At 38.9% G+C, this 20,552-nt stretch overlaps 3 protein-coding genes across 8 annotated transcripts; 1 reads left to right on the top strand and 2 right to left on the bottom strand.

Annotated features, from left to right (window-relative positions):
- Positions 1 to 4,837: 4,837 nt before the first annotated feature.
- Positions 4,838 to 11,379, bottom strand: abtb1 (ankyrin repeat and BTB (POZ) domain containing 1). The gene is made up of 12 exons (XM_010751326.3): positions 11,138 to 11,379; positions 9,714 to 9,776; positions 9,579 to 9,634; positions 9,333 to 9,477; positions 9,064 to 9,223; positions 8,907 to 8,952; positions 8,138 to 8,254; positions 7,919 to 8,028; positions 7,716 to 7,814; positions 7,451 to 7,618; positions 6,347 to 6,547; positions 4,838 to 5,863 (listed from the first exon to the last, which is right to left on the bottom strand). Exons 1-12 carry the CDS (start codon positions 11,191 to 11,193, stop codon positions 5,657 to 5,659), a joined length of 1,428 nt encoding a protein of 475 aa, XP_010749628.1. The 5' UTR covers positions 11,194 to 11,379; the 3' UTR covers positions 4,838 to 5,656.
- Positions 11,380 to 13,148: 1,769 nt separating this feature from the next.
- On the bottom strand, positions 13,149 to 16,305 carry LOC104935457 (deoxyribonuclease-1). Of its 6 annotated transcripts, none has more exons than XM_027288672.1 (10): positions 16,060 to 16,305; positions 15,865 to 15,947; positions 15,514 to 15,602; positions 15,333 to 15,419; positions 15,132 to 15,244; positions 14,760 to 14,872; positions 14,170 to 14,327; positions 13,927 to 14,023; positions 13,691 to 13,823; positions 13,149 to 13,480 (listed from the first exon to the last, which is right to left on the bottom strand). In XM_027288672.1, the coding sequence occupies exons 2-10, from the start codon at positions 15,943 to 15,945 to the stop codon at positions 13,359 to 13,361; spliced, it is 993 nt and encodes a 330-aa protein (XP_027144473.1). In that variant the 5' UTR covers positions 15,946 to 15,947; positions 16,060 to 16,305; the 3' UTR covers positions 13,149 to 13,358. The 6 variants fall into 6 exon arrangements, with proteins under 6 accessions (XP_027144473.1, XP_027144471.1, XP_027144476.1 ...); XM_027288670.1 differs by having other exon boundaries at positions 16,056 to 16,305; XM_027288675.1 differs by having other exon boundaries at positions 15,781 to 15,947; positions 16,056 to 16,305.
- Positions 16,306 to 17,052: 747 nt separating this feature from the next.
- LOC104935447 (keratin, type II cytoskeletal 8) lies at positions 17,053 to 20,032 on the top strand. The gene is made up of 9 exons (XM_027288668.1): positions 17,053 to 17,410; positions 17,507 to 17,715; positions 17,826 to 17,886; positions 18,033 to 18,128; positions 18,250 to 18,414; positions 18,664 to 18,789; positions 18,900 to 19,120; positions 19,587 to 19,633; positions 19,752 to 20,032. The coding sequence occupies exons 1-9, from the start codon at positions 17,147 to 17,149 to the stop codon at positions 19,838 to 19,840; spliced, it is 1,278 nt and encodes a 425-aa protein (XP_027144469.1). The 5' UTR covers positions 17,053 to 17,146; the 3' UTR covers positions 19,841 to 20,032.
- The last annotated feature ends 520 nt before the right edge of the window (positions 20,033 to 20,552 follow it).

Genomic DNA, 20,552 nt, shown 5'->3' on the forward strand with positions numbered 1-20,552 from the left:
GAAATCATAGACGGTGTGGTAGAAATACAGTAATCCTCCTGTAAGCAGAACAGATCTTTTTGTTTTATTGTCTATTTTGTATGTTTTGGTTTTTAATTTGGACTTTTTAATCGACTTGACCACCTTTCTTTGACTATCTCAGACTTTCTCATTTAATGTACTTAGAGAACCATAACAGGTGTCCCATGTGCTTGTACTCTGTAAATCAATTTAATATTTTATTTCTATGGTCAATCATAACATAAGTTGACATTTATCATATAAAGTAGTTGAAGGCTCAGTAATATTATTTACAGAGACCCAACAATGACTGTGGCAGTTGCAAATAAAGTGACTTGAACTTGAACAACAAGTAAAAGCCCTGTATTTAAAATATATTTATTATATTATTGCATTATTATTATTACTGAAGCATTGTTGTGAAGCCAGCAGTTTTAAATTGCAGTTGTTTATATATGTTTTGGTAGTTTAATCTACAACAATGCATCATATATATATATATATATTTTTTACATGTATACTTGTTTTGCTTTAATATATTATTACTGATTAAACAATAAAAATAACTGTGGTGAAATAATACCATACTATATCAGTCATGGGAATTGTTCTGCATTATAACTAATTTTACTTTTTGTATTTTAAGCACATTTTGCTGATAACATGTCTGTGACAGTTTTAATAAACACTACTTGTATCTGTAATGAGTCAAAAGTATTTTTACACTGTTGTATTGCTACTTTTACTTAAATATCGGAATACTTCTGTCACCACTGCTGCAATGTTACTAGTAGTACTACTAGCTGTTGAATAAATGTAGTAATTGCAAGTGCAATATTCACATCTGAAATGGAGTAAAGTAGAAAGTAAAATGTAAATACTCAAAAACTAACACTACACATACATACAGATACATCTTGCACAGTTGAGATGAGCACATTTGTCAGGAAGAGACAACAACCGATATTGTTTAGAGGAGAAGGAGAAAAATCAGAGCTCTTTCAGCATTCGTCTGGTAGATTTCTACCGTTGCAGATTTGTATGACGAAACAGAAGTTACAGTGAAGTCACAATAAGTTACACAGTCTCATGAGTCAAAAGCCAAGAGATTTTACTCAGCTGCCAATTTTATATAGTTTCTTTCTTCTTCTTTTCTTTACTGCAAAACACATGGAAATCATCACAGCATAAAAAAATTTTTTAAGGACTGCACTGGACACATGACAGAAATATGAGTCACAACTGACGGGGGAAAAAACGAAATAACAAGTCAGTGTCTTCTGTAAAGGAGGCTGCAGCTTGAGGATATTCCAACTGAACGCATGCCATGTTGCAATCAATTTGAAAAAGGAAATGATGATTTGAATTGCAATCAAAAATGTTTGGTGTGTTCAGTCATTTATTATCCATGAGAGGTTATTCTCTGAAGGGAGCAGATCCCAGCTGACAATGGATGAGGGGCGGGGTACACCCTGGACAGGACATCCGTCCATTCGTCCATTCAGGCAATCTTAGAGTCACTGGCATGCAGATGCATGAATTTCATACAATTATACATGTGACTCTCCTAAATCATGTAATACACGTCAGCTGAAAATGACAAATAGCATTTCAAACTGTGGCAGAAGTTCGACCTTTATTATGGGTTGTTATTGTAGGGCTTTACTTGTAAACTATTCAAGGAAATAGCATTACAAAGGGCAAAGTGATGAGGACACTGTGAATAATTGCTTGACAGACTGCAAAGAGTATTTCTGCTAATGAGCCAAGAAACACACTGACCATGAGATATTAATAGATTTAGTCATGTTAACCGAGAACAAAAGAGTTGCACGATCAAGGTGAGGAAAACACTGTAGCCATGCTAGCGGCTCTGTGATTTAAAATTAAAATGAAAACAACAGTGATTTTGAAGGTATAAACCTGGTCAAAAAAAACAAAGTATTAGACACATTTAAAAAATTGACCTGATAACTGCACTGTAGAAATTAAACGTAAGAGTTCATCCTGTGTGGGACATGATTGTGCATCCCAAATTTCATGCTAATGTTTTTTTTTTTTTTAGACATATCCCTACAAATGTCAGTCTTGTGTTGTTGTTCTATAAAATGTCAAGGAATTACTAGAGTCATTAGGATTCATCCTCTAGGGACATCCTCTGTTTCTACCTAAGTTCGTGCTGTTGCATTAAGTAGATGTTGGGCAGTAGCTCACACCAAAACAGGTGTGGGGGTCAATCCAGTGATCAGAGCGTTCAACAGTCAGCCTGAAATGTCACTGAAACCGAGCCCTATCCTGGCGTGGTTTGTTTTACGTACCTGGATTCTACATCTGTGTCTGGCTCACAGTCTGTGAAACCAAAAGGCTTCCTTTGGTTTGAAGATAAAGAGGATGATAGAGGTTATGGTCATCAAACACTGGACTGATTTGGTCAACACATCATAAGGGAAAACTTTGGCTGTCTGGAGGCTCAAGAGGTAAGTTAAGGTATTCTCAATGTTTATCCTGTGAGCATCCTGGATATCTACACCAAATTCATGACGACCAATGAAAATAGTTGTAGAAATATTTCAGTAAAACCCAAAGACTTTGTCCTCTGGAGACCATGAATGTCTGTACAACATTTAATCTCAATCTGTCCAATAGGTGTTGAGATAGTTCTGCGGTGGACTGGCCAACATTACCATCCTCAGAGTCGTGCTGCTAACACAGCTAAAAAGCCTGAGTGTAAACTGACCTTTTAAAGTTGGCGCCAATGAGAACTAACTGACGCACCAGGCTGCTATCATGCTGGTTTGACTTGTAAACACGGTCTCCATGGAAATTCAATAAGGTGACCATAGAAATTAAATGAAGTGATGAGAAGTAGTTCCTCCTGTACAGAGGACAAATATCAGTTTGTCCACACAGTGCGATGTCAACCTGAAACTCAATAAACTGGACTTTCCCACCCAAAACCACAACGAGTTGCTTAGCAACAGCCCTAAAACATTTGTAAAGGGAGCTTTCCGGGGTAATAACTAATTGTGTTTATTCTTGTCTTTTTCAACATGTAAGCCTTCAAGACGGGCTGGAAGCCAAGGTTTTTGTTGTCTAAATGATGGCCTTAGTGTTTCGATTGAACTGCACTTTAATGTGTCCTAACAGCGGCTCTGCTCCACAGTGAACTGTCCCCTGTTGGGATTTGAGCTTATCTACTGTTCTGAACCTCAGGGCTCCATTATACAGCTTCATCTTCACCTCTAAGACTCTTTGAAATGAAAGCGATGGAGCCAACAGGGACGTCGATTATAAAATGACACATACACATTTAAATCATTACTAACATGCAACAGTGCCTCACTATTTACTACCCTCCTTCACACCTTTGTGGACTTGTGATGAACGAGTGATTTGAAAAATGGGCAACTGTCAAACAGTGACCATTCGGGAAATGTTCCCATGAATTCAGGGACCTGGATGAAGGATTTGTTTTCCACATTGCATGAAGAGGTGTGTCGCTTTAAATACGGCCATTCTGTGTGGTGAAAGGAAAACTCACCACAGTGATGATAAGCTGAGAAATGGCGCCATCTTTAGGTGACCTCCCATCCTTCATCTTAAAATGTAAAGTGTTGTTCAGGTTGCTTCTCCATCTCCATTTTCTGTAACCTCTTATCCTTTTCAGGGCCACGGCTACATTTGTAGCATAAACATAAACAATTAAATGGAAGGAAAACTTTAATTTTCACATTTTCATTCCACTTTAAATACATTTTTATTTAATTTACTAGACACTTTCCTTGCACACAGCTGTTGCATACAGATGTATTTACCAAGTTGTGTGAGGCTTAGACACAGTGGTAAATGCACATTAACATGTTAACATGCCCACAATGACATTGCTAAGCTGATGTTAAGCAGGTGTACTGCTTACCATGTTTACCATCTTAGTTTAGCATGTTAGCATTCTGGCATTTGCTTGTTAACACTAATGATAAAGCACAGCTGTACACTTTAACACTTTTACATTATAATTTATAAGATATGAGACTATGGTGGGCTTTAAACAGCTCCTTCAGCGACAGACTGCTTCTCCCACCATGTAAGAAGGAGTGCTACCACAGGGCCTTCATTCCAACAGCTGCAGACTCTTTATCACCAGCATGACTTTTTCTATAATTTCTATAATTTCTTAGCAACCTTGTGTACGAGCTGCTGTAATAAGTGAATATCTCCAGTGTGGGATCATTAAAGTCTTATCTTATCTTATAGGTGATATATAATAAATAGTTTGTAACATACTGGTGTAGTTGTTTTTAGATGTTTTTAATGGACACCTATAAGTGAATGGTTGGGTATAAACAAATAGGGAATGACAATATGATAAAACACAGTGGTGATATCATAAAATGTTTTTGTAGGAGAGACTACTGACAAATACTGTACATTATATTCATATCATATCACTATTTCCCACTGAAGTATCTTATTAATAAACATTTTAAAATGTTTGTGTTTCAAAGCATTTCATTAAATGTTTATCTAGTGCTTATGAATACTACATAGAGGAAGTGTTGTGGGATGGGAATATGTATCATACATTTTGGTCATATTGGAATAAATTACATTATGGCCAGAAGATGGTGCCAGATGAAATGTCATAGTGAGTAGAGATCCTCTGGAGAGAGTCGTGAATGTGTGTACCAAATTAAATCTATCAAACAGTTGAAATATTTCAGTGTAGTTATTGTTAATATTTCAAGTATGTCATGATGTGTAAAATAAATGTTATGTTATGAATCAACCAAGACACACATCAAAATTCACGCTGATGTGCTGAATAAAACACTACTGGTGCTTGCAATACCACGTTTATTTGCCAAAACCAAGAGCAGGGAGAAATAATATTTCTAAATAAATAAAAACAAATACATTTCTCCTGTGTCAATGGTGGGTTTTACATGCAAACAGTTTTTCTAAGAGCTGTATGTCATTTATGTCCTTCTGCACACACACTAGGCAAGAGAGGTTTGCTGCCATATACGGCAGCAGGAAATAAGATTTGTCCATTTTACGTTCAAACAAATGGCAGAAATGTGTTAGAGGGCGATAAGTCTAAGAGAAATGTAACAGGTCGAACAGTGAGGCTAAGTTTTGCTGCTAAACCCAAATAAAAGTTGCTTCAGCACATGACATAAATCATAAAACTATACTAGAGGTAACTTCAAATCAAGAGTTTGATGTGAAAAATATTTTCTGGGTGAATAAAGTGAACATATACTGCGCTGTCCTCGGTTATCGAATGCGAGTCTTCGGCTTTCTTTAAGCATAGAAATACGATTTCACAGATTTTCCCAATCGAAGCAAATAAATTCATGCATGCACAATGCAAAGATTATATTCTGTTGTAAATATATCACCCACATTTCCCCCAAAAAACCTTTACACCAAATTCCTTTCTCACGTCTGGCTAGTCAGCCATCATAAGCCTGCTTTGAATATAATCCTGTAACATCAGAGCTTCCTTTGAAAATATATATTCTGTATAATACACTGTAAATAAAAGAAACCTAAACATATAGATGCATATGTTTTTCTCACTATAGATGTCCCCTTAAAAAAATCAAGCTCTGCAGCAGCTTGAGCCGCAGACCTGCTACAACCTGCTGACCGCTCAGCAGTCAATATTAATGCTCAAGAGCAGCTCCTCCAAGGCCTCCAGTTTCTGGTTGGCCTCCTCAATGTCACTGTATGTCTGCACATTGTTGGTGATGTGATAACGGATGTCGTCCACCAGGGGGACGGAGTCATTTTCGTGTCTCTCCTCCAGCGACTCTGCGTCCTCTCGGATGATCTCGGCAAACTCGTCCTGCTCCACCAGCTGTGCCAGACGGGTTGGATTGTTAATACAGATGTAAATTTATGCTGAGAGGGAGCTGAGCGTGACTGACACAAACATGGACCAACAAAATAAATTTTTAGATGGCCTCAGACGTCTGCCTTCACTGTGAGGTTTGGTAAAATGGCGGTAATATATATATATATATGAAGGCAGTCATTTAATTTTAATATTTAATATATTTAATTTATTTATCTCATGTTTTTTACAGTTCTTTGGCTCCTCATTAATTTCTGGTTTTGATGTGATTCAAGTTTGTATTAATCTTCTCATCTAACTATCTACCCAACTATTCTTCAGTTAATACACTTTACTGACACTACCCAAGGAACAAACACCAACAATTGTACATATACAGTAAACTTCAGCTGCCAGCTGTGATTTCCCCAGACACTCTTGTTCTTGTTCCAACCAAAACACGGCCCCCCTTCCTTCCACTGTCAACACAGAAACACAGACACTCACCCGTTCAATGATCCTGGCCATGAACTCTGTGCAGTGATCTTCCAGCCGAGACAGACGGAAAAGCTTTGCAGTCTTCCACATGTACAGAACGTTGTCCTCACATATAGTCTTAGCGAGCGTCTTCCCACAGAGGCTCTTCAGCCCTGGCAGCAGATACATGTCAGCCACGCATAGTACGTCAAACGCGTTCTCTGTTGTTAACTGGACATTTAAAAAAAACATCATGTTAGGCAATCATGATTAACATTCAAGTAACTTTGTTATTATTGTACATTGTTTGGTGGATGTTTCCACCCAATATATATTTTAAATATTTAGTGTGTTGCTTGAGTCATGGATGCAAACATGTCAGGGTGTGAATAAGCTTCCTTTAAGTTCAAACAAACTACTTATACATCCAGTGGACATGAGGCAACATCAGCTTTTATTTGAAATCCTGTTTCTGTTTTCCTCATGAATGTAAGTCCAAGATTTGTTCTCCTTTTAGCTTTGCTTTTAGAGAGCTGCTAAATATTACACTATGGAGCACCACAGATGCTCACTGTGTCTGTGTCTGACACTGCAGTTTTACAGCTTTCTCATTGAAAGTAGCTGCCTATTGTGGCCTGAAACAGTCATGACAACGTTCAGACTGAATCAAAACAGTAAAGCTGCAGAGTGGAAAACCAAGACAATGATCTTTGCAGGGCTGAACTTGATATGTCTCTGTGGCTTCATCACTACAAGCGACCCTTTTCACATACAAGTAGTGATTTGATCCATTGTTAAAACTATTCGTAGCTGCTTCAAGTTTAAAACTGTAAATATAGTCAATATTTATTGAGGACTAGAACTTCAGAAAGTTAATATTGTCAAGTAATTTTAGGATAATAAAAAAAACAACAACATGTTTTCGACTCCTCTGTTCCTACACAAACTTTTCTCTTTTACAGGTTCATGTCTAGCAGTAGAAAACAAGTTTTTCAGCCACAAATTGGTCCATAAAGGTGAGTTTTCTGTTTCACCAGCTGTTTCTAATTCTCTCACTAAATAGCAAATTTGCTTGATTGAACAATTCCAAAAAAAAGAAAGAAAAAAACTTTCAGATGGATGTTGTGCACTAACCTCTGTGTCGTCTGTGTAGATGTAATACATGACGTGGATAAATATTTCATGGGAAATGTTGTGTAAAGTAATCACTGGGGTGCTGGGTTGGGACTGCAGCCGCCCTCCTTCACTGAAGTGGTCCTCCAGTAAGGCTTTGAAATAATCACTGCGTCCGCAGAAAAACGCCTGGGGACACACACCAACACACAACAACACTCATTTTAGTGACAGGGACTTCACATGCTGTGCAGGTTTATGGATGTTGTGTGAGTTTCTTAGTTACCTTATGACACAAGAAATTGTAACCATCGACTATGAAGCAGATGTCAGGGTAACTTTGGAAGTTTTCTAATTTGTTAAAGGGAAGTTCGTCAAATCCAGCCTGGGGAATCAACAAGACAAGTCAAAGTTGGCTCATTACAACTATCACAGTGGCAGCTATAGTATTTGTTAAAATTCGTAATGTTCTTGTCATCATGTTCTTACTCTTCGTCCAGTGGGAAGTGCAGACTTTGCTAACTGAGCCATGTCCTCCTGAAGTTGACAGCTGCGAGGCTCCAGGCTGAGAACCTTCACGCAGATGGGTTTGTTCGAAACTTCATGAGGAAAAATAAAAAATAAAGTCAACCCAAGCTCCAAAACAAAGAGAGTTTAACAAGACGCTACACGCAAAATCTGAAAACCATCACATGTATTAGATCTTACCAAATTCATACAACTGTTTGCATTTATTCTCCAGCTCTTCTATGAGATCCGCCATCTTGCACTGTTTAGCAAGTCGTCTGGAGTCATCCAAAAGGCTTATATCAATATCCATTCGTCCTGAAACATTAATAAAAACACATTAATACAATAGAGCAGTATGAATAGTGTGATTTTGATGTTATGGAAACATTTTACATATTACAGTACAGAGTTACAGTAACTCAATGGTTACCTTGGAAAATCTTTATATTTGAACATTTTTCTTCTATTTCAGACACACTATAAGTGATCAGTAACATAGTTACAATCTCTTTAATGCAAAATTCCCTCTTCTTATTTTTTATGGACGCTTTCTTCTTGCTGGACTGCCATGGAGGTAACAAAAAAAAACAACACAAAAACTTGTCACTTAAAACACTCCATCACTGGATGGTTACTGTCTTTTTAGTACCTAACTCTAATATTATATGAGCTTCAGATAAACTGGAATGTGCTTCTGCACAGAACCGGTGCCGTGAATTTTGTTCCCCATCTCTGTGATTACAGCAAGAAAAAACCTGTTTCACGTGTATAACAGGCTATTGATTTAAAAAGGTCTTGACCGAAAATCTGTAAATCTAAGATAAAGGTACCTGAATTTAAAACTTGTTCAGTCAGTAAAAGTACAATTATTAAAGATTTTTAGATCCCAGGTTGTTGCTGGGTTTCGAATTAATCCAAAATGGTAAACCTGGAAAATCTTAAATATTTGCAGCTCTAACACACCTACCTGTGTAGAAATATTGCAGGATGGCTCCAAAGGCTGCAGGGTTGACCTGAAATCAAAACCGCTTTTATCCATATAAATGCAGATAGACACAATATGTCTCTATTGTTGTATATTAGACCCACAGAATGAATCAGCCTGAATATATATTTTAATTTACCAGAGGGTGTTTGAGGGTGATCAGGTTCTTCCCCTCCCATTTGGTCTGAAACATATCAGTGAAGTAATCCGAGCGTGCGCTGAGAACACATCGGTGGGCTGTAAATATTTGTCCATGGACCAAGAACTTGACATCGCTGTGTTGACCCTGCTCCAGTAACCTAAAGCAAAGATGGAGATCTGCAGTTTTACATACAAACTCTCAGGATACTGTATTGTATTAACATGAACAGTGCTGTCTCCTGCTCTGTAGAGACATTTGACCCTTACATGTGCAGAAAGTAGTTAAAATCATTCCGCTGCATGGCACGGACACTGACACACTTATAGTCTTTGATCAGACGCCGTACAGAGTCGCTTAGAGAGCCGTACATGCATCTCTCGCCGTCGAACGTGTTGGCTTCACACTTGGCACCTGAAGACAAAGATAAAAAATAAATATATATATAGTCTTTTCTGCATTGCTTAACCAACAAAAAGTAACAGCACAGTCAGCCAGTAAAATTCCAGCCTTACCACTAGCCAACAGGTACTCGACCAGCTCTTCATGACCACAGAGACACGCGTAATACCTAAAAACATTTACATTTTAGGCTGTTATAATAGTGACGATCTGTTGGTCAGAGGACTAGACTGCTTGATTGTACTTACAGAGGAGTGCTGTCCCATTTGTCTCTTACATTGAGGTCCACATCTCTTTGTTCAACAAGGTATCTTAGAGAGAAAAGAGAAGAAATGAGAGGCTACAGTGATGCACAGAGTCTAATAAGGTTGTCACGGTGCCACAATTTTAAAACTTCTACACAATACTAGTATTAAAAATGATACTTGATACATCTTTCAGTACCATGGCAAAAAGGAAAAAGTCCACGGCTCACAAAATATTCTCAAAGAACGTCCTTAAAAAGTCACTGAACACATACAGGACCATTTGTTGTGTTTCCCACAGGATGACTGTATAACTGAGGCGGGTTTTATATTTCATTTGAATACATTCAAATATTTTTAGTAGCTTATTTTTCATGTGACCATTTTAACTCTCCATCTTATTTTAGTGTTTACTGACAAACTGCCACCCTGGGCTTGCCGCTACTCTTTCTGTTTATCTCAGCAGTATATACACAATCAGCCAAAAAACTAAACTCACAAACCAACATGGCATGTGGTAGTTACCACGTTGTGGTCCGTTGCTCATAAAATAAATACTGTTTTGTACAGCGAAACACAGATCATTTCTCTGTCTCTATGTGATGAGTGTACGTCACATAGGAACAGGCTGAATGCAAGATGGAAAAAAAATGAAACACTGATCTTTTGCAGTGATATTATATCTTGCAGTGCTGGATGTACACTCAACTTATTTGCAATTTTGTGGAAAAACCATGTAAGTTCTATGCCACACCTGTCAGGTGAATACTGATATATTTTACTTCAATTAGTACAGACTTTTTTTGCCCTAACTTGTAGTGGCTTGAGTAGAGACTTAGTTTTTCATAACCAACAGGACACACCTGTCTGCTACAGGATAAAGAGAATCAAAGCTGCATAGCTTTACAGTCTGGCAAGCAATAAACAACCTTTCCTCTGCATCCCACCATAAACAAGTTTGAAGACTTATTATTTTTCACCCATTCATATCAGTTTTCTTTTGGATGCAACATAAATGCAAGGGTCCCTATAACTTAGATGTTGCGTCGCACAATGATAAACAAATGCACCTTGTAAATTCTCCACATATAGCATCCTGTGAAGCATCCGACACCATCTCGGTGCTGCATCTGGAAACTGAGCAGCTGACCTACAAACGTTAGCTAAAGTTACTAGCTGGCTCATCAGAGCTAATGTTAGCGACCCTGCCTTCCCGTGTTTACATCCTCATATGTGGGCTAAACAGTCAGGTTTGGGTTAAGCTGCAAGACAGACAGGTCAAATGAACGAAGGGTAATGTGCTGTAAGACAGGACTGAGGGAAACAGATCATAACAACAATGGTGCAGCCGTGTCAGGTGAATTTAATGAGTTGTTTTTTTAGCGCACAAGCAAGCCAAAACAACGTCAGCAGAGCTGTCGGGTTACCTGACTCTACAGATGTCGCCCTTCCTGCAACTACTAAACAAGTCGTACACATCCATGATCCCCGCGGTGTTTTCGGTCCTCTGCAATGCATTGAGACGGCCTGTCTGCCGGACAGGTGAGCGATGTTTGTTTTGGGGTTTTTTAAAACAGTACTGTCCTCGATCGACGCTGGGGAAGTTGTCTAGCTGACTGCCGCACCTTTCTTGCACAGTTGTTTACAAGCTGATCGTGTCCTCGGTGTTTTGGACGAAGGGGGCGGCCACTGGTCACGTGACTCGACTTGTGTACACTTCACGTGCCGAAGACAATAACGGTAAACTGACCACGACTCACAACACGGCAAAGGGTTTTATCACTCTCCTTCAACAACACAAGTGTAATTTTATTTTTCTTACAATGTAGTATAACATAATAGTAGTAGTAATATAGTATAATATAAACGTCTAAACGTTTACAACACGGTATATTTCCTCTCATTGCTGACCGTAGACTTGCTGCTTAACGTTTTAACGGTTATAGAAGGCTGAAGTTTACGCAGCTCACTTGAACGCAGCACACGTTACTGTGTGTTGTGTTAACCGTTTTCGCGTTCTATGTTTTGAACAGCCGTTACTACGATCAAACTGACGAAATATAACGTATGTTCAGTTTGTGTTTAATAACACATCGTTTAATTTCACCGTTTAAACCACTAGATACTTTGTCCCTCCAGCTACAGAGGCTATACCTTGTATAATACCTAAACTTTAAGCGCTTTATGTGACTCCGCAAATTAGGTTTTGTCTTTTCCTGGGTTTTTGTTTTTGTTTTGTTTTATTTTGAAAATGTACTACTTCCTGTTTTATTTTTTATCTTTTATTAGTGTTTTCTTCCCTTCCTTTTCGGAGTGTTTTTTGTTTTTGTTTATTAATAGTCTTATCTTCCGTTTTTTTTCTCTTGTATAGAATTAATAGACTATTTTTCATAGTTTTGTTTTGTTTATCACTCTGTCTGAGATTTTTTTTCTCTTTTCTAGAATTAATAGACAAATTTTCATAGTTTTGTTTTGTTTGTCACTCTGTCTGAGAGGTTTGAGTATTAAGTCTGCCTGAACTATTATCACTCTGAATCTATTTTTTTCTATTATATTAAAAATGAACTTTATTTAACTTTAGAAATGCATTTAATTTAATTTAAAAGATTAATTTGCTTCTATGTGCTGTTATTACGCCCACTGCGTCTGTCATGAAACAGGCAACCTGCCCTAGCAACCTGCCGTAACTAATGGTCCCCCAATTTTTGTCATAATTGACAATTTTTACCAAAATAATGGTGACTGTGAGGGTGCAGATCATTGAGAAACTACAAACAGTGGAGGCACTGGCACTCTAATTGGTAGACATGTCCAAAGACCACACAACTCTTGGCATTTAATAACCAATAATAATTATGCATGAACTTTTTATTACCTGCCGTAACTAATGGTCCCCCAATTTTTGTCATAATTGACCATTTTTACCAAAATAATGGTGACTGTGAGGGTGCAGATCATTGAGAAACTACAAACAGTGGAGGCACTGGCACTCTAATTGGTAGACATGTCCAAAGACCACAACCAGTATATAAATAGTATAAGTAAAGTATAAGTTATTAGCTAAAATGTGATATTTTTAAAAATGAATTTAACATGTGGGGTTCCCTGTTCTGTTTGTCTCATCCAAGGGGTCCTTGGGTTGAAAAAGGTTGAAGACCCCTGACATAGACTGTATAAAACATGGACGTAGTATACAGAAACCTGCGGGTGCTGTACACATAGGTTTCTGTAGAGCCGCCTCCAGCTAATGATGTGGTTCGTGGGTAGAACTGAGTCAGGCTAAAACCCAAGCAGCAACCTCTGTGGCGGAGGCAAGCCACCTCTAATGTCAACCACCTGTCAATTAAAGCAGCCATGCTCTTAATTATGCATGTATTTCAGTAATAATTTGTAATATAATTTGAACAGGTGGATTGTATTTTTAAAAAATCACTCTCAGTAAATGTATCATGAATGAGGAAATTAGCTATAGTTTTTTGTGCCTGGCTGTAAACATGTCAAACAAAATATGAAGAAACACACCCAAATTCCAAGCATTCCCTCTAATTATTTACATTCCTGCTGTCCACAGAGACTGTAAATGACAAAACAAGGAAGTTGGCTCGTAAAAAATAAGTCACTCCAGCAGCAGTCTTTGAGATCTTCTAGTCAGGTGTTCAGGTGGATCTTGGCAAGACGGTGTTTTAACAAGGAGATCTGGAGTTGAAGTTTTTCTCGCTCAAGCAGCAGGTTTTCCTTCTGCAGTTGCAACACATCAACCTGCAAACTCTCTGTGAGAAGAAAAACATACTTCAGATTTTAATTGTGCACTTTGATAATTAGCAAAAAGAGAGTTCCTATTATGCCATGGCATGCAAATAATAGCATACCCACACCCAAATTCCAAGCATTCCCTCAAACAACTTGCACAGGTAGGTCGGCCCTTGTCTCAAATACTTTGCTCCTATCAGCCTAAAGTAATTAACAGTTTTGCGCTTCACCTGTGACAGCTGTGTTGACTGATCCTCGCTGGGTGTCAACAATATCACATCGTTGGTTGCTCTTTGCCATCCAGTAAGGAGGAGCATGACATAGTTCTACCTCTACAGGGTAATGGTCGCTCACTCTCAGAGCCTGCGGGAGGGTGCATATAATACCGAATAAGGAATTTTCCCACAACACAGAACAAAAAAAGCTCTACAGGTGCATAAAGTGTTGATTATGAGAGACAACTCACCATTTCTTCTGTCATAGCAAACCCTTCGTGGAAATTGAATGGCTTGGCTGAGTTTGGGACTATGGCTGCCAGCATATCTTCTCCATACACAACAATCCTGTGAGAGAAATATATGAATTCAATAATTAAAATAATTGAAATATAATGACAATATATACAGTTTTTTCCTGCCACAGAATTTCTAGATTAAACAATAGAGCCATCTCCTCTCCAATTAAATGGAGTTTATAAATGTATACACACCGGTCATAGGTGTGTTCGTTGGATGTATTTGCAGTGGTGTCCACATCATCACCGATCAGCCAATGGAAATTCTTGTCGCTGCGAATACGGATCGCCTCCATTTCCTTACGGGTGACATACACACCATCGGCATTGAAATCCCCGAGGATCATGATGTTCTAGAGGAAATCAGAAATGGTTATTTTAACACTAAAAGTTCTTATATATCTTCTTAGTTTAAAGAATAATACAGAGAAACCTCATTAAAAGTAGCCATGTTACAACACTGTTAAATGATAATGATTATGAGCCGTATAATTGGTTTAATATGGGAGTATAAAACTATATGTGGTCATAAATCTGAGTACCATGCTCATTAAAGGTCCAGTGTTTCAGACTTTAGGGGAACTATTGGTAGAGTACGGCAGAAATGAAATATATTAGTATGTTTTCATTAGTGTGTAATCCCCTGAGAATAAGAATGACTGTGTTTTTGTTACACTTGCCATCTACAGAGGGAGCGGGTTTACAGAGGGTGAGGCGATGCCATTAAATCTTTCAAATTGGACCTTTAAAGTGCTACTTTCAGGTGTAACACCGATGCAACTCACGTCAGTTTTCCATTTGTCTTTGACCACCAGGAAGACGTCATACAGCTCATCCAGCTCTTTCTCTGAGTCCCACGGTTTGGTGTGGACCGGGATCAGCACTATATCCTTCAACACTGCAACCAAAACAATCCTGTCAACTACAAATGCTCCACCAGCACCAACTGCTACAACACACCCTATCATGACATACTTTACATGTGTGGATGCAAACACAAGATGCTGACAGACTTGATAAACCTGCCCCCCACAGACGTTAAAAAAAACAATGGCATTATTGTGTCTATAGCAACCGACTAAAAACAAATCACCACACACATTAATATCCATAACTCACTGTTAATCTTTAAGCTTTAGTTAAGCGCAGAGACTCACCTGTGTTGTGTGGTTTGAAGTGGAGAATATACGGCTCTCGTGCAAAAACATCAATGTCATTTATCTGATTGTCTTCATATTGATAGCAGTCAATCAGATCGACAACATCATCCCTACCGGTAGGATAAAAATAGCTTTATAATGTAACCGTTCAAAGGTCACATCACAAAAATATTATCTGCTGATATGATATGATCTTACCTGTACAAAAACAAAAACTGTTCCTTGTATCTGTTTCTTCCCAGGCGGCTACTGAGCTGCAGGGCATAGTGATGAGTTGTGTTGACTCTGAGACGCATAGGACAGTAAAACTAAGCATACATTCAGTTAAAAAAAAGCAACAATCTTTGCTTCACTCGGAAATAAAAAATGTAAAACGCACCGGTTCAGTTCGCTCAAGAAGAGTCTAACAGAAGCGCCGCTCACATCCACCACCTCCAGAATCACTATGATGTCGTACCGGGACACAATCTGTAAAAGAAGTATAACATTTAATGAAAAGAAAGGACACAAAAAAGCTTTTAAGCATGCAAATCATTCAGGTTTTTATTTTTCCTTAAAGCTTACTCATAGCATTTACTAAACACAGCCATAAATATCAAGGGATGAATGAAAGCATTCACACTTTACATTACACACTGTCACTTACTTCATTCCTCATACCAGTCATTCATCTTCCCTTTGGCTGCTCCCCAAAAAACTGATCTTTAACTTAGTAATCCGGGTGTTTTACCTTCACCAGTGCTGACAGGACATCTGGATCTGAGACTTTCATCAGTCCAAATCTCTGTACGTTGAACGAAGCAATCTTCATATCTGACAAGACAAGAAGCTAATAGAGTCATCTAGAATTAGAAAAGTTATTCAGTATTTCTTTAAATATACACAACACATTCACACAGTTACTCACCCAGCCTTACTTACCTACAAGAATGTATTTAAGTTGTGTAGACAGCAGCTTCAGTAGCACATACTGTAGGCTGACATCCAGAATAAACCTAAACCAGATTGTACGAGGGACTTATTTCTCTGTAGATGTTTTTTTAAAGGGAGGTGGTGATTGCACAATGATTCTAAAAAGGGAAAGAGGGAGAGTTTGAATAGAAAACAAAGACTGTCTGACAAGAGGACAGCCCTGGTTGTTTGTTAACAATGATTAATGACGTAGAATTACAAAACAAAAAGGCGAAACAAATATTATATATATAATAATACAAGTTTTATTCTTCCTATATTTAGACAGTTCGATCCCCGGCTCCTCCAGTCTGCATGTTGAAGTGTCCTCGGGCAAAATACTGAACCCTGTGTGAATGCGTGAATGCCTATGAATGTTTAGCTCCTAAAACTCATGAGCAGTTGGCACCTTGCATGGCAGCCAATGCCATCAGTGTATGAATGTGTGTGAATGGGTGAATGAGATATGTACTGTAAAAGTACCACAAGTGTTGTCACCTCTTGTGGTTTTACTTTTTCATGGAGGCAGTCCTGCAGGTTAATTCACTTGTAACTCACCCGATTTGCATTTTATGCAACTTCCTCCTTCCTCCTTCAGCACTAATCTACACTACAAGGAAATTTAATTTTGGCATGAAGCCAACAAGAAATACTTGTCCTAATTCTACACATGGTGTATTTTATGATTAGTTTTTGTCTCTTAATGATTTCTTAGATCACTGTAGTGACTTTTTATTTTCAGAACAACAGACCGAGTGATCACCTGATCACGTGGATCATCATGTTTTGCTTAAATGCAGCACACCTGAAGCTGCAGAGCAGGCTTAAATTCCAGCATAACAACAGGAACAATGCAACTTTCGCTGTGGGGGTAGGTGGGAGAACAGGTGGCATGTGTTAGACTGGTTTACCCACATTGGGAAGCTGCATAACTTTGTTATCATGTCACACCCATAGGTCTATAAAGTAGCACCCTAAAAATAGAGAGATGCACAACAGAACTCAAACACCTCCCGTCCTCTTCATCCTCTCCAGCAGTGAAATCTCCACAAGGTACAACCATGAGTCTGAGGAGCAAGCGTAACAGCCGTGCAGGACTACGCACATCCGCAGGGGGCTTCAGCAGCATGTCCGTAGGATCCTACTCCATCCCCAAAATCAGTACTGGAGCTACCCACGCACCCCCAATTACAGCCGTGACTGTCAACAAGAGCTTGCTCACCCCACTGAACATAGATATCGACCCCAACGTGCAAATTGTTCGCAACCAGGAGAAAGAACAGATCAAGAGTCTCAACAACCGTTTTGTCTCATTCATTGATAAGGTAAGAGGACTCTTGTGTATGATTTAAGGCCAATGACCTCTGTAAAAGATGTTAGAATCTGTTTGATTTGATTGATACTTACTGCTTGTGCCACAGGTGAGATACTTGGAGCAGCAGAACAAAATGCTTGAAACCAAGTGGAAAGTGCTGCAGGGACAGACTGCCTCAGCCTCTAACGTTGAGCCAATGCTGAAGTCGTACATCGCCAACCTGCAAAAACAGCTGGAGTTTCTCAACAATGACAAACACAGACTTGACATGGAGAACAGTGTCATGCACAAACATGTGGACGACTACAAAACAAAGTAAGAAGCTGAACCATTGTTACTGCAAGCCTGTAAACCTGAGTGGAGTTTTAGACATTTGGTAATTGAATGCATCCTGATAAGATCTGCATATCTGTGGGCTGTTTCAGATACGAGTGTGAGTTTAACAAGAGGAACGATTCAGAGAATGAGTTTGTCATGCTCAAGAAGGTACAGTATGGAGTTCTGAACGATTTGTATTAACTCTCAAAGTTTTATAAGCAATTTGTCTACTAAGGATTTTCCTTGCTGAGTTATAAAACTGTTACTTCAGTTAACATTTGAAAGCAATTCACATGAAATGTAACTGTCTGCAGGATGTGGATGCAGGCTATGTGTCCAAGACGGATCTGGATGACAGTGTGTGTTTACTCACTGATGAAGTGAACTTCCTCAAATCCCTGTATGATGCTGTACGTAACCTTTACCTGAAGATATTATATATATTATATATACAGTATCTGAGCTTGTTTTGTATTCTGGATTTTGTCTTCTTACTGTTGCTCTGTGTTGTTTTATTTAAAAAAAAAAAAGGAGCTGCATGACCTGCAAGAAAGCATGAAGGAGACCTCTGTGGTGGTGCAAATGGACAACTCCCGTGGCCTGAACATGGATCAGATTGTGGCTGATGTTAAGTCTCAGTATGAGGAAATTGCCGCCCGTAGCCGCGAAGAAGCTGAAAGCCTGCACAAGAACAAGGTGAAAAACTAAAATAAACGTCCTCAGATCAAATATGAATAACTACATCAGTGCCTAGGGAATAAAACTTGTGGTAAAACTAGTTTCTCTTTAAAACCAGAAATATAATATGGGGTTAACAGTTTACTAAAGGTCATAACTCTACTAGAATACCTTTCTAACATTTTTTGACAGGAACCCACACCCTTGTCAAACCTGATAGTTACTAATCGCACATATTTGTTCTTCTTGTCTGATTTCTGCCGGCAGTTTGACCAGATGACTGCTGAGGCAGACCAGTATGGTAATGAGCTCCGTACCGCCAAGGGGGAAATATCTGAGCTCAAAAGAATGATTGCACGCCTGCAGAATGAGATCCAATCTGCACAGGCACAGGTGAGTGAAAGGTTTAGAGTGCTTGATAGGTTGAAAGTCAAAGGACTTGTTTGGTCTTAAAATGTGCCAAATAATACACGAATAATGCATGAATAATGCACTTTTTTCAGCGTACCAACCTTGAGGGCCAGATAGCCGACGCAGAGCAACGCGGGGAGGGGGCTGTGCAGGATGCCAAGGCTCGTATCAGGGACCTGGAACTGGCTCTGCAGAGGGCCAAACAGGACATGGCTTGCCAGCTCAGGGAGTACCAGGAGCTCATGAATGTGAAGCTGGGACTGGACATAGAGATCTCAACCTACAGCAAACTGCTGGAAGGAGAGGAGGAAAGGTGAGTTGTATTGGAAGAGCTCAGCAGTGTTAAGTTCTCATCACCTAATAACTGACTGATTACAGTAAAAACTTAAGTTAGGCTATACATTTCTATTTATTTGGCCCCATTAAGACCACCAATTTGTGTTCTTTACCAATTTAACATTGTACTTGTGATAACTTTGTCAAAATTAATGCAGCAGTATGAAAGATATCATCATTTTCATTCCACACATTCTTCTTCTTTATCAACACCTGTCGCCTACATTGCCCATGATGCAACTCGAGCACCAACTAACAGGTGGAGCGTCTTCTTCATCTCATAGTGGTGCGCCGGACCGGCTCATTACTGCCCCTTAAGGGTGAAATGCACCCCTCCAGACAGTTACACAAGACCTGAAACACACTCATGATGTGTAAAATCAACTGTTTACATTGTTACTACATCAGTACTGACAGTGACTTTCCTGCTCTCTCTCGAACAGGCTTGGACAGGAGTCAATTCTCAACATCCAAACAGTGCCAAACAAAAGCAAGTATAGCTATTGAACATGAATATAACTTCATGATTACCACTGGGATGAAGATTGTAAAGAGCCTGCAGTGTGTGGTTGTGTGTCATTTTGTCTGCTGTCCTCTGTCCCCAACAGCTGTCCCCAAAGAACAGCAACGAAGGTCAAGTGCAGTTTTCATCAAGACAGTGGAAACCCGTAACAGATTATATTCAAGCTCAAATTAGAAAAGGAAAACCCTGCAGTAATTGAGTAATTGCTGGATTGCTATAGTAATTCAGCTCCATAACATACAATGAGCCATCTGCACCCATGAGCCAAATGTATGTGTTGTGTGTTTATTTCTCCTCTGCTTGTGTTTGATGTCACATTAATTACCACTGTCTATGTTTAAAATAAAGAAGGACTCAGCTGTGTGATCATTTGTCTTCTTTTTCTTGGGTAACAATTCAGTAGACATCGTCTCTTTACATCCCCATCAAAACGTCCTGCAAACTTTGGCAATGGCAGTTTTCTGGAGATAACTATTCATCCAATCTAGTCTGACAATAGGTATAATATTATATAAATGTATGCTTGTGTGACTTAAAGACACCCTCTGTTCAAAACTAGTTTTGACATGAGAGGTCTTTTTCACGACACTGAAAATCTTGTTTTCCTGACTTCCTGTGGTTTAACTTTTCACATAGTGTGTATTCAGCACACATTGGACCACGCCCATCAGTAAAACTGGTTATGGTCAAAGGCTTGAAACTAGACATAGCCAACGGACAATGGCAATGCATAAATTAGACTTTATATGTAATTCCAATGTGGACGACAGATGACCAGACCAGACAGGGCTCTGTGAAAAAAACAAAACGAAAGCTCACAGCAACGAAAGCTCACTTTACAACATCAGACTGATCTCTGAGGGTGAATAAAATGGGGATATCATAT

The sequence above is a fragment of the Larimichthys crocea genome, chromosome XV (assembly GCF_000972845.2).
Source record: "Larimichthys crocea isolate SSNF chromosome XV, L_crocea_2.0, whole genome shotgun sequence".
Lineage (NCBI taxonomy): Eukaryota > Metazoa > Chordata > Actinopteri > Sciaenidae > Larimichthys > Larimichthys crocea.

Coding starts and splice junctions, on each gene's coding strand:
- LOC104935457 (XM_027288672.1), bottom strand. CDS start 15,945: ATGAAGATTGCTTCGTTCAACGTACAGAGATTTGGACTGATGAAAGTC. Junction 15,420..15,513: donor TTCTTGAGCGAACTGAACCG/GTGCGTTTTACA, acceptor TATGCGTCTCAG/AGTCAACACAACTCATCACT. Junction 14,873..15,131: donor CTTCAAACCACACAACACAG/GTGAGTCTCTGC, acceptor TTTTGGTTGCAG/TGTTGAAGGATATAGTGCTG.
- LOC104935447 (XM_027288668.1), top strand. CDS start 17,147: ATGAGTCTGAGGAGCAAGCGTAACAGCCGTGCAGGACTACGCACATCC. Junction 17,411..17,506: donor TTGTCTCATTCATTGATAAG/GTAAGAGGACTC, acceptor CTTGTGCCACAG/GTGAGATACTTGGAGCAGCA. Junction 18,129..18,249: donor TCAAATCCCTGTATGATGCT/GTACGTAACCTT, acceptor AAAAAAAAAAAG/GAGCTGCATGACCTGCAAGA.
- abtb1 (XM_010751326.3), bottom strand. CDS start 11,193: ATGGATGTGTACGACTTGTTTAGTAGTTGCAGGAAGGGCGACATCTGT. Junction 9,224..9,332: donor TTTAACTACTTTCTGCACAT/GTAAGGGTCAAA, acceptor TCTTTGCTTTAG/GTTACTGGAGCAGGGTCAAC. Junction 6,548..7,450: donor TCTACACAGACGACACAGAG/GTTAGTGCACAA, acceptor TTAAATGTCCAG/TTAACAACAGAGAACGCGTT.